At 44.3% G+C, this 13,590-nt stretch overlaps 1 protein-coding gene across 4 annotated transcripts in view; it reads left to right on the top strand.

Annotated features, from left to right (window-relative positions):
* asic1b (acid-sensing (proton-gated) ion channel 1b) overlaps positions 1 to 13,590 on the top strand; it is a 170,807-nt gene that overhangs the window by 150,085 nt on the left and 7,132 nt on the right. For all 4 annotated transcript variants that reach the window (XM_056438615.1, XM_056438616.1, XM_056438617.1 and 1 more), the window contains 4 exons: positions 972 to 1,099; positions 9,116 to 9,266; positions 10,361 to 10,417; positions 10,912 to 11,065. In XM_056438615.1, the coding sequence (XP_056294590.1) occupies positions 972 to 1,099; positions 9,116 to 9,266; positions 10,361 to 10,417; positions 10,912 to 11,065 (490 nt within the window). The remainder of the gene's footprint in view (positions 1 to 971; positions 1,100 to 9,115; positions 9,267 to 10,360; positions 10,418 to 10,911; positions 11,066 to 13,590) is intronic.

Here is a 13,590-nt window from a genome sequence, read left to right as displayed (position 1 = left end):
GTTCCGCCTGAATGTCATTATTCCAATTGTATAAAGATGACAGATGGCCATGACTTAAAGATGACGTGCGATTCTGCGAGAGCCGCTCGTGTGTGTGTGTGTCGCTGCTCCGAGCCTCGAGCATTCGTCTTGGTATCAGCAGAAGACGGCTTTGTGTCGAGTCTCAGAAGAGCAATGAGAAGCAGTTGAAGTCTGTCGCTCCTTGTCGTGGCTCTTATGCTGAATTTCTGTTGCATCCCTGAGCTCTTTAATTGAAAATCTGGCACTTTGAGGACGATGCCGTGTGTGAAGCAGGGAGGAAAGTCGGCAGGAAACAGACATCCCACTTCAGCCCCGAGCTAACACTCAAAGGAACTAAATCTCTTGAATCCCAGCCGACCATGATAAGCAGATCCAAGCCTCGGCAAACGTGATAGAAATATGTTCGCACGAGCATAGACTTGAGTCACGATGTCATTGTGATGTTCCCCCGATGTCAGTATCAAAGAGGCCCATCTGTTTCATTTAAAATCTATACAGCAGAGTGCTGTGGAAAAGGAAGCTGTCAGCTGTATTGATTTCCCTTTATCCTCATCATTAATTTATCCATTTACCCCTGCAGTAAATATAATTCCTGCGGGGCATATATTGTCATCGACCACTAATTATTTATCTTTTTACTATATATTCCAGCAATTTCTAACTCCTGAAGGACCTCAATGAGATTGTCATCCCTGACAGAATGTAGATTTAGCTCATGAATATTCCTCTCCAGGAAAATCCATCTTCTTCTTCATCAGTGGTGTTTTATACCTTTATTTCAATGTTTTTTCTTTTTTCTTTTTTGGCTTGTTTTTCACTCACTGTCTGAAACGTATTCCACCGCTGCGACGCTTTGTCTTCGTTTGATGAGTAACAACTGTTGCTGGGTAGATATGTGCATATAAATCATCATCCCTGTTGTAAATGTCCTCACCTCTTCTTGTCCACAGACGAGACGTCGTTTGAAGCGGGGCTCAAAGTTCAGATCCACACCCAGGAGGAGCCGCCGTTCATAGACCAGCTGGGCTTTGGAGTGGCGCCGGGGTTTCAGACCTTTGTCTCCTGTCAGGAACAACGGGTACGTCTTGAGAAAGATGGCAGAAATTCAATAGAGGAGGTGAAAGTGTGTATGTCAGCACATGTCAGAGAGGACATGTATGTCAGTATTGGCCTTTTAAAGTTGAGGGAGGCAATCTTTTTGAAGGAGTCTCCTGTCATCATTGGCCAAAAATGCCATAATAACCTTTTCAGCATACTTTATTTCACGTAGTCTGAAAAAAAAACTAGATTCCTGCAGCTCTTCTAAAGTCTGTTTTTAGGGGTTTCACAATCTAGACCATTATGGGAGACTTTGACCAATCACAGATCATTTCAGATAGGGGGGGCGTTCCCATTGGCTGCCCTAAAAATACAGATGTGTGTGAACCTCCTTGGATGAAAGCCTGATTTTACGAGATATCCCAGCATTGGCAACAACTGGCTACAAGGCAAAGCGACCCCAATAAAGAAGACAGATATAAAACATATTGAGAGAAAATGTTGCTCATTTAATTTTATTTATTTATTTATTTGAACAGGGGCCGTACACTTCAATAAACCCAGGGGTAAATGTGTCAGTCTTAGCGAAGGCTTAATTTCAACCGTAGTCCCTGTGGCCAGATATTACAAGCCATCACTAAGGGAGAAAATAGTTATCACAAAAACATCATAAAAAGCAATAAACATACACAGACGAGATACCAGACTCTGCGCTCCAGCTCGCTGGCTTCCAGCTGTTCCGAGCGGACCGGGTCACGGAGCTCTCCGGTAAAAAAAAGGGTGGAGGAATCTGCTTTTACCTCAACAACGGCTGGTGCAACGACGTAACGGTGATTCTACAGCACTGTTCGCCGGACCTGGAATCTTTTATCATCCACTGCAAACCCTTCTACTCCCCACGTGAGTTCGCTTCATTCATCCTGGCCGGAGTTTACATGCCGCCGCAGGGGAACGTGAACGAGGCACAACAGACACTCGCTGAACAGATACGGCGTGTGGAGCGGACCTTCCCGGACTCTTTGGTTATTGTACTCGGGGATTTTAACAAAGGAAACCTCAGCCACGAACTACCTAAATATAGACAGTTAATTAAATGCCCTACCAGAGAGAAGAGCATTCTGGACCACTGCTACACAACAATCAGCAGGGCCTATCACGCCGTCCCTCGAGCTGCACTGGGAAACTCTGACCACGTCATGGTTCATCTGATTCCTCATACAGGCAGAGACTAAAGCTCTGCAAACCTGTGGTGAGGAAGTTCAAGAAGTGGACCAGTGAGGCTCTGGAGGATCTACGGGCGTGCTTGGACTGTACTGACTGGGATGTCTTCAGGACTGCTACCAACAGCCTGGATGAGTACACAGAGGCTGTAACTTCCTACATCAGCTTCTGTGAGGACAGCTGTATTCCATCCTGCTCCAGGGTGAGTTATAACAACGACAAACCCTGGTTCACAGCGGAGCTCAGGAAGCTAAGACTGCAGAAGGACCAGGCATTCAGGAGTGGGGACAAGGACCTGTACACAGAGTCCAAATACAGGTTTAGCAAGGCGGTGAGAGATGCTAAACGACTGTACTCTGAGAAACTGCAACAGCAGCTCTCAGCAAACGACTCTGCTTCTGTCTGGAGAGGGCTCAGGCAGATCACCAACTACAAGCCCAAATCACCCCACTCCATGAACAATGTGCTTCTGGCAGACGAGCTAAATGAGTTCTACTGCCGCTTTGAAAGACAATGGAGCAGTCCTGAGACCATCCCCACAGCCCCACCAACAAGCCACAGACCATCAGCCCACCCTCCCCAGCCCATCAGGGGCTCACACCTTGGAGCACCCTCCATCAACTCAGCGACGCCCTCGTCATCCTGGAGAGAGCAGTCAACAGGCTGTTTAAAAGCAGAACCCCGCAAAGCAGCGGGCCCGGACTCCGTCTCCCCTCCACCCTGAAGCACTGTGCGACCAGCTGTCTCCGGTGTTCACCGACATCTTCAACACCTCCTGGAGACATGCCACGTTCCAGCCTGCTTCAAGGCCTCCACCATCATCCCGTCCCCAAAAACCCAAGATCACAGGACTCAATGACTACAGGCCCGTCGCCTGACCTCTGTGGTCATGAAGTCCTTTGAACGCTTGGTCCTGTCACACCTCAAGACCATCACCGACCCACTCCTGGACCCCTGCAGTTCGCCTACAGAGCCAACAGGTCTGCAGACGATGCAGTCAACATGGCCCTTCACTACATCCTCCAGCATCTGGACTCCCGAGGAACCTACGCCAGGATCCTGTTTGTGGACTTCAGCTCTGCCTTCAATTCCATCATCCGTCCCTGTTGCAGGACAAGCTCTCCCAGCTGCACGTGCCCGACTCCACCTGCAGGTGGATCACAGACTTCCTGACCGACAGGAAGCAGCACGTGAGGCTGGGGAAACACGTCTCAGGCTCCCGGACCACCAGCACGGGTTCCCCCAAGGCTGTGTTCTCTCCCTCTGCTGTTCTCCTGTACACCAACAGCTGCACCTCCAGTCACCAGTCCGTCAAGCTCCTAAAGTTCGCGGATGACACCACCCTCATTGGACTCATCTCTGGCGGGACGAGACCGCCTACAGGTGGGAGACTGACCACCTGGTGACCTGGTGCAGCCAGAACAACCTGGAGCTCAACGCTCTGAAGACAGTGGAGATGGTTGTGGATTTCAGGAGGAATGCAGCCCCACCCGCCCTCTCATCCTGTGTGACTCCCCGACGGCTGTGGAGTCCTACCGCTTCCTGGGCTCCATCATCTCCCAGGACCTCAAGTGGGAGCTGAACATCGGCTCCATCTCCAAGAAGGCCCAGCAGAGGATGTTCTTCCTGAGGCAGCTGAGGAAATTCAACCTGCCAGGAAGATGATGGTACAGTTCTACACGGCCATCGTTGAGTCCATCATCTGCTCCTCCATCACCGTCTGGCACCCTGCAGCCACAGCCAAAGACAAGCGCAGGCTGCAGAGCATCATCCGCTCGGCCGAGAGGGTTATCGGCTGCAATCTGCCTTCCCTCCAGGTCCTGTTCACTTCCAGGTCACTGAAGCGGGCCAGAAAGATTGTCGCCGACCCCTCCCACCCTGGACACTACCTGTTCGAGTCCCTCCCCTCGGGGAGGAGGCTGCGGTCCATCATGACCACGACCACCCGCCACACCAATAGCTTTTTCCCGACGGCGGTCGGGCTCATCAATGGACCCCGGGACTGACTGACTGTCACCCCCAGGACTACCACCTCTTCTTCCACCTTCCTCTCTCCTCCTTCTTCCCGCTCCTTCCTCTTCCTCCTCCTCCCTCTTCCTCCCACTCCTCCTCCCTCCTTGCGTTGATTGTTGTTTGTCATGTCCAAATGTTGCACCTTCCACCAAAAAAATTCCTCGTTTGTTTGTGAAAACATTCATTCTTTGGCAATAAACCTGTTTCTGATTCTGATTCTGATTCTGATTCATTTCGTACACACAATCATTGAGGAGGGAGTCACAGTTCATGCTCACACATCTGATTGCTAATAAGCCAGTTCTTCAGGCCGTGTTTAAAGAGTGATATGTTTTAGTGCGTATATAAACTTCTTTATACACAGTCTATGGTTATATAAAACCATAGACTGTGTATAAAGAAGTTTATCTTATTATCATGACATGACATCACCCACCGGTTTGTCGACAACGTTTTTCAAGCTGCAAGTTTGGTATTTTGGTCATCGCTAAATCATTCTTTGGGCTGTTGCCATCTCTGAAAGTGACACGAGAGGGCTGATTACAACCAAACCAAATGTGTCATGCAAACACCTTGTGTGAACATACATCGACTCATAAAGCGGCTACAATGAGTGGTCCATGTTGAGTGCTCTATGCCTTTCAACTTCAGACATCCTGCATGGCCCAGGTGACCCTGGACTGGTTCCCAGTACCACTCACACTCTCTGGCTCACTCCCCTTGATCCTCAACCATCTGGAGGATGTGCTGCCTCTGAGGCACTCCTGATGGCTCTGCCCTTGTCTGCCCTCGTCAGTCCGAGCAGACTGAGAGCTTTACTGAACACTCACAGTCAGTATCTCAATCATTTCAAATTAAACAGTGGGCACAAGCTCTTCAGATAGCGAGCTCATCCAAAGAACCTGTCTGTGGTTTTAACAGTGTTGAGGCAAATGGGACACATTCTGAATGTATCTGAAGCTCCACTGAGAGATATTTATATCCACATTTTGACTCAGATGACTCCCCTGTAATCTAAAAAGGAAACCCTTGAGATGTATAACACATCTCTCTGCTCGACCTTCACTTCCTGGTCCAAACACAGATTGCATGGTTCATTCGTTGTTCCTCCATCACAAACATTAACCTGATAATCGAACTGATCATAAAAAGGAAGATTAGAGAGGGTAATTGAAAACATAAACTTTACTTGAGTATGTCCACTAATACTTCACAACACTCTAGAGGCAAGCATAGTTTGACAGCTGTAGATTAGAAATAAAAAACATATGATAAGCTATGAAACACAACACATCGTTCAAGATTAAACCAGCTCTCCACCTTTTTGGCTTGTGACCCCTTTTAGAAACAAACAGTTGCCCCGTTGTCTCATTTCAGAAGTCTGTGAGTTGTAAGCAGTTCAACCAAAATTTATTTTACAGTAGTTTACAAAAAAATTCCAATAATGAATGATATATCCGTGAGCAGATATCTTTTAACCATTCCTCAAGCCCCGAGACTTATTTTGTGACTGTTTGGAGGTGGGAAAAATAAATAGTTCAAATTAGCTCCACCTCCGCTACTGACCCATTAATGCATCATTATTAACTAATGTAACAGTAGCATATAATAATCCGTCACAATAGACAATTTCCAGCAAAACTACACTACCGTTCAAAAGTTTGGGGTCACCCAGACAATTTTGTGTCTTCCATGAAAAATCACACTTTTATTTATCAAATGAATATAAAATATAGTCAAGACATTGACAAGGTTAGAAATAATGATTAATATTTGAAATATTAATTTTGTTCTACAAACTTCAAGCTTAAAGGAAGGCCAGTTGTATAGCTTATATCACCAGCATAACTGTTTTCAGCTGTGCTAACATAATTGCACAAGGGTTTTCTAATCAGACATTAATCTTCTAAGGCGATTAGCAAACACAATGTACCATTAGAACACTGGAGTGATAGTTGATGGAAATGGGCCTCTATACACCTATGGAGATATTTCATTAGAAACCAGACGTTTCCACCTAGAATAGTCATTTACCACATTAACAATGTATAGTGGGTATTTTTGATTAATGTTATCTTTATTGAAAAAACAGTGCTTTTCTTTGAAAAATAAAGTCATTTCTAAGTGATCCCAAACTTTTGAACGGTAGTGTATATTTTGGGTTTCTACTTTCTAACCTATTTACGTGCTAAAATGTTCAAAGAACACACTTTCTTGTGCATACCGTCTGTGTTAATATTCATGACTAGTGAATTTCTTTTTCACGTTACTGTGTTAGTACTTTTACTTAGAAAGGATCTGGATACTTCTTCCACCACATAACAAACTGTTTCCTTAATCTAGGTGTTCACAATTGTCCGGTGCATGTGCCTCCGTGATTGAGCCAGCCAATAGAGTAGCATCATTGTCACCGGCCCCGTTCAAGGCTTTTATTGGCCCTTGGGAGTTGAAATGAGGCGTCCCAGCACTTCACTCTCAGAGCTATGCTGTGTTCTGAAGGACAAATGCTTTTTTTGCCTTCAGGAACAAGGCAGAAAAGTCTGCGATCCATCAATAACGGGCATTTCTTTCGGTTGAAAAGGCTGTTTTGTGAGCTGAAAATTGAAGCCTTGAGACATGAACCACATATTTACCCACACCGCAACTGTGTGTGGGTCCTCTGATACCTTGGGCTTGTGTGTAGTTCTGATAGTTCCGAACTTGAGTGACATTATTATAGAACGTCTAACTTTCTCAAGTTAACTTTTGGAAAACTGTTTTTGCTCGCTAAAAGTAATTGTATGTCGGTTATGTCTGAACTGTGAATAATTCTACAAGCAAACTGCCAGAGAAATCATATACGCTGGCCCCGAATATGCTAAAGAACCAAAGCAAAATGAAAGAAGGACAGAAAGGGATGGATTTAGGAGTGATCTCAGTCCTTTCATGTCCACAGTACCAGTGATCCAGTGCAGCAGGATTTCTTCTGCAGGAAACTGTCCCTCTTAGTTTTTTCTCAATTTCTCACAAGCTCCCTTACTTTTAAACTTTCCAAAAGTCATTACAATTCCTCCAATACCATTCCTCTCTCTTTAATATAATTCCCCCTTCTCTCTGTCTATCCCCCCACCTCTTCTCTATTTATTGCATGGGCTGGCAGGCTCTCACTTCATTAATCTAATGCAGTTTGCACTAATTTAATGCACTTTTTCAACTGCCTTCTTCAGCAATCCGATAGTGTAAAACTGTTTGAGTTATGTTCCGCCTGCCAAACTGTCACTCAGCATGTCCAAACAAAAAGAAAAATCTGCAGAATATTTCTTCTCCATTTTTACTGCCCCCCCCCCCACACACACACCTTTACCTTATTGGTTTTTATATCTTACCCTTTAATTTGAACTCACTCACCGTTAACAAAGGGGGGAATTGGAGCTACAGTCTTGAACATGATTTCTTTTCTTCGGTTGTTGGTCAGCCGACGTGTCCGAAACTCTCGCACGCCAGCCTCACTTTTGTCCACGCTTGCAGAATTAAGCTTTCGCGGGAGTTTAACCAACGGAAAGTAATGATGCCACAAGGTGGTTTAGGATGGCCGAGTAGAGATTTCGAAAATGCAGAGAAATAGAAATAGCAGGACTCTGAGCACAAGAGAGTCATTTTCCAATCACATAGTCTAGTCCATTTGATCATGGGAATAACTACACACGCACCAACTATTGATTACCACATATACCCTCGCTCAGCTGGTTTTTATGTTCTGACTTTGTGAAACGTCCTTGAAAATAAGCAGAGAAACCATTCCAATCTCCTGATTAGATTTACCGGCTTACTTGACTGTGCTACACAGTATGTTAATGTGTGTGAATCCTGCAAGAGCATGTTAAACATCGCCTCGGGTTATTAGTAACCGCAATACTGTGCGCGATACACGCGGGTGCCTCTTGCACTTCAGGACTAATTGTAAAATGTTGATCCCTAAATTATAACAGTGGCCTTTAATTTATTGCTGTGTGAGCACCCAGTGATGAACCGATGAGGTGGAAACACACAGAGACAATTTTATAGCAATTTGATGCATCACATTCTGTCATTTTTTAAAGATATGTAATACAAATTAAGAATAATCGCAATTGAATAGTACCATGCAGCCTAAACTCGAAACAAGACTCATTTTTGGCTCAGCTGGTTTTGGATTTGGATTTGGATTTATTTATTTTTTTGCATTTTTCTTACTTTATGCAGGGCTCTCAAGTCTTGATGACAGGCAAGAGTGACATATCTATTCCCCCCCCCCCCCCTCCGTAAGAGCTTTTTAAGTGACGCCCATTGTGTATGAAACAAAGGAGGATATGCAGAGGTCAGAGAACAGAGTTCACCATCCTCCAAAAGTTTCTCTGTGTTTGGCTTAGATGTCATGTAGCGACATAAAATGGATATTTTACTCCAGCTGGCATCAGAGTGATATAAAATGTACATGTGTGGATCGAAACAGAAGGAACATGTCACCGTGCAAAGCTGTTCAGAGCATAAACTTTAACATCCCGGCTCCATCACCCAGCCGATACCATTCAGTTCCTGCATGGTGAGTGGGCAGTACGATGAAAGCACCGAGAGAGAGACTGGAAATAGCAGAGGCGTGGGAGAGAAGCTCCCACAATAAGCACCACTGTACACATGCCTTCACCATGGAGAACGAATGGGATTCATATTCTGTGCCAAATACAATAAATGTGTGATGGCTTCTAATATATTAACAGAAAGTGCAAGGTCAAACTACTGCATTACGGGCGCAAGGGAAATGATAATGTGCTCCGCAACTAAATTGGCCTCTTTTTTCTCTCAGCTGACGTACCTGCCTCCACCGTGGGGTGACTGCAAGGCCACGCCGATGGACTCGGACTTCTTCAGCAGTTACAGCATCACGGCCTGCCGCATCGACTGCGAGACGCGATACCTGGTGGAGAACTGCAACTGCAGGATGGTCCACATGCCGGGTAAGAACCAGGAGGGCATGTCCACTATTTTCACTTTGTTTTTCGCGGTGATTACAGCTGACATTTGACGTCTCCCTCCTACATTTAATCACCGTGTGGTGATCTCAGACGGCTCATGAAAAGCAGCTGGGCACAGAGGAAACACTTGAATGTGAACATGATTGTTAATGTCTCTCTCTCTTCAATCAGGGTCACTTTCAGCTCTGTGATTGGAGACAATCTATCGGCGTAATAATCAGGATTAGCTGCTATCTTCTCGTGCAGAGTCACGAGAGAACTCCCCAGCTAAAACACTCCTATTCATCTCCGCTATATCCCTGTCATTAGAGTGATTTTAAAAGAGTATGAAGCATAATGCAGTGAATACTTAAAATAATTCCCTCTACATCTAGGACATGTCTTTTTCCTCCATTGAGGGGGAGAACGGCCACTTGAGTAAACTAGAACGGGCACTCGCTAGAGCGCATACCTTCGCATATCACAAGATTGGGCATTGAATTATGAACATTTTGGCATTAGTTGCATGCCAATTGGATATAAATTGACCGTGCTATGGTAAAAAGAAGATTTTGACCTTTTCATGACCTTGACCTTTGACCCGATCGATCCCTAAGTCTAATCAAATGGTCCCCGGATAATAACCAATCATCCCACCGAATTCCATGCGATTCAATAAGATGTTGACCTTTTTCATGACCTTGACCTTGACCTTTGACCCGATCAATCCCAAAATCTAATCAAATGGTCCCCGGATAATAACCAATCATCCCACCAAATTTCATGCGATTCGGTTTACAACTTTTTTTGTTACGCGAATAACACGCATACAAATAAATAAATAAATACACGGCGATCAAAACATTACCTTCCGCATTTTCAATGCAAAGGTAATAATGGAGAGAGTGACATAGGCTGAAAGCGCCGACGAGACGGGGCGAAAGTACAACAACTCAATTACGAGATGAGATCGCATTTGTGACGAACGATTAATGCGCAGATCTCATCATCCTTTTTTTTTAAATCTTCGAACGACCCTCTTCTTCCCTCTCTCTCCCTCTTTTTGTTTACATTGTGTTTCTCCTGCCTGTCCTTAGGAGATGCCCCATACTGCACCCCGGAGCAGTACAAAGAGTGTGCAGATCCAGCCTTGGGTAAGTGTGTGTGCGTGCGTGGCTGCGTCTGGCGTGTGTGTGTGTGTGTGTGTGTGTGTAAGTGTGTGTGTCCGATGTTCAGAGCCCCTGATCCATGCTGATAACAGATAATAGTGTTCATTCAGACTGATAGGAGCCATTTTCTAATGGCTCTCCTCTTCACACTCCCCTGTCTCTCCATCAACTGACACCTTTCAGACCATCATCTCTGTTACTTGTTTTCTTCTTGACTCGCACTCTCTCGCGACACCGATTCGCACGTCGGCCTTTCGCTGCAGCCGTCTCTCCGACTCTGTCTCCGCGGGTCTAATATCTTTTATATTTCTGATAATGGGGGTGTCTCCTCGTGGCGTTTTTTTTTTATCGACGCCTTTCACTCCGCTGGCGTTGTGTGTGTCATCCCGGTGGTGGCGTTATTTATCTTTCTGCGTCTCCTCTCTTTCCATTCCCCCCCCCCCCCCCCCCCGTCTCTTTCTGCCTCATCTATTTTGCAGACTTTCTCGTCGAGAGAGACAATGACTACTGCGTGTGCGAGACGCCGTGCAACATGACCCGTTTCGGTAAAGAGATATCCTTTGTCAAGATACCCAGCAAAGCATCCGCCAAGTACCTCGCAAAGAAATACAACAAGACCGAGCAGTACATAGCGTAAGTCCGGGTTTATTATTTATGATAAATGCTGATTCTTTTGTCAAGTTTTATACATTATCACCGTGGTAACCAGTGTCTTACTGCTTGCTGCTAAGCTGCTCCACATAAAGCAGGGGACATTTATACTTGTAAATGTCTTGTAGGTATATCTTAATAGTTGTGGTTTAAGAATTGCCCTTGTTTTAAGACAATAGTTTGTGTCTGATTAACGGTATTGGATTAGCTTGTATTCTTTACTCATTTTACCTCATTGGAGAAAGCTGAATCTACAAATATTAAAATGTTTTTTAGTTATAAAGGTTTATTGGTCGTGTGTGTGTGTGTGTGTGTGTGTGTGTGTGTGTTGGCTGTTTCAGGTTAGTTACTAAATCAGATGTTACAAAATCAGGTTTGTTCATACATGCTTCAAACTCAAATTCAAGCTGAGCAAAGATGAACTTCCGCACAAGAGACTTGTCTTTTAGTGGTAAACACTCGATTCGAGGAGGACTTTAAGTGTTATTATCTTTTCTAGTGCTGGAGGGAATTCAGGATTTTAATTTGTTGGTCATCAACTTTCTGTAGAATTATATTTAGATAAATGATACTATCACGTTTTGGTTTTACAAAACTAATTGTAATTAAAAACGTAGTTACTTAAGTTATAGATTTACAGTGAGCTTCATGACATGAAATGCGTGCAGTCATATTGAGATTTCTAGATTTCATTTTGTCGATTAGGATTCAAAGACTCCTAGATGAAAGGAATATTTTTTTTCTTCCATCTTTTGATAATTTTTTTTAATTTAGAGAAATAATTAGCAAAAGTGGGCCAAAGGGTAACATGTTGTGTCACCATCATATTATGGCAAAATGCTGCTTCATCCCAAGGCTGACGAGTCAAACCTGATGTGTGGATCAAACCTTGACAGGAAATAAACACGATTAAAGCTGAACTGCAAATCTCTTGAAAGAAGGTTGCATCATGTGTCAGCGATAGACTGGATGTAGCATAATTTAAGTGTTTTGAAGTTGATTTCCGCTCAAGCAGCTCGCTTAAAGACTGAAGAATAATACACACGTAAAATTGGAAGTGTCAATTTTACACTTAAAGAGTACATTTAAACACTAAGCAAGTGAACATATGGTCCCTTATCTTTAGAGTGTTAGAGTAGCACTGAACATCGTGTTAACATTTCAGAGTTAATGCAACTCTGGTAAGGGTTATTATTCTACACGGAGACTTGCTATCCACTTACCCACAGTGGCTCTTTAACGCTCTGTAGATAGGGGCCATATGTTTACTGGCTTAGTTTAATGTACTCTAAAATGTTACTGTGCAGCTTTTGACTCGGTCACGTTAGCCGTCTGTAATTCGACACAAAAACAGCCAGAGCGTAAGTTGAACTCAGTCTATAGTTATTATAAAATGTTGCTTCTGCTGAAATATCAACATTTGATATAAAAAAATGATTTGGAGAAACTTACTGCAGTCTTTCCAGAATTAAAACGCGCGTGATGAAACTCAATTTGAAAGGAGAAGGAGGGGACGGAGCTTTCCAGAGTAACAGTGAACGTTGTCACCACTGGGGGCTGTTTACTCTTACTATTGTTGTAATCATTCTGAAAGAGTTAATATACTTTGACACAGATTTTTTAACACTGGGGAATTTACTGTGTAGCTTCTTTGCCTTCTTAAACTTTTTAGGAGCTTCTCGTCAGAGTATGATTTGATTAATCAGCCAAGGATCTACTGGTACTTTGCCAAATTTAACAGATCAACGGTAGTTTGAGTCAATGAGGAGCGGGTGCAATAATAGTTGAATCTTTTATCTATCGTTCCCGGTGGTGCTACTGAGGACGAGATAATTACCCCATATGTAGTCAGAGTGCTGCAAAAAGCTTTTACTTCTCCCTGCTGAAAGTTGTATTCAATTCCCTCTGGATAGATGTGAGTCTATCCAACTGGTGTTGTGAGTGGCCGTATTCCCAAGCAATCTCAGTCAGAGGAACCATTAGCTGAGAGTGTTCTGGTGTCTGGGCTGCACAGTGTTTAGTGGTGTGAAACTGAAGTCTGTGACAATGGACTGTCCTTCTACTGGGAACCACTAACGCAGAGAGAGAGAGAGAGACATTGAGACATTGACACACAGAGACAGCTTCATGGGCTGTTGACCACAGCTCTGATCTCACGTATTGAAGGTTACTCACTAAGCAAGGAGGACATCTGTCAGCGAAGGAGCATCCTTCAAGATGCAGGCTGTCGCCTTTAAACAAGTGGACCTACAACTCAGGAGAAAACACCTGGGAATATCAGCAATAACAAAATAACAATAAAAAACAGATCAGTGATTTCCAACCACTGTGTACCTCAGGGGGCAACTACTTCATATGTAATGTTAAATACAGACAGCTTTAAGTAAAAGATCAGTATGTAGGATTAGTGGGGGGGTGGCAGACTGCATTCAACTCTGCCGTACACCCTCCTTTTCCTACGGTGGCCTTCAGGCAGCGTAAAAAGGCAAAAGGCTCTCGCGAGAACA

The sequence above is a fragment of the Pseudoliparis swirei genome, chromosome 18, assembly GCF_029220125.1.
Source record: "Pseudoliparis swirei isolate HS2019 ecotype Mariana Trench chromosome 18, NWPU_hadal_v1, whole genome shotgun sequence".
Lineage (NCBI taxonomy): Eukaryota > Metazoa > Chordata > Actinopteri > Perciformes > Liparidae > Pseudoliparis > Pseudoliparis swirei.
The sequence above is the reverse complement of the archived record's forward strand: the minus strand, read 5'-3'. Positions and strand labels throughout refer to the sequence as shown.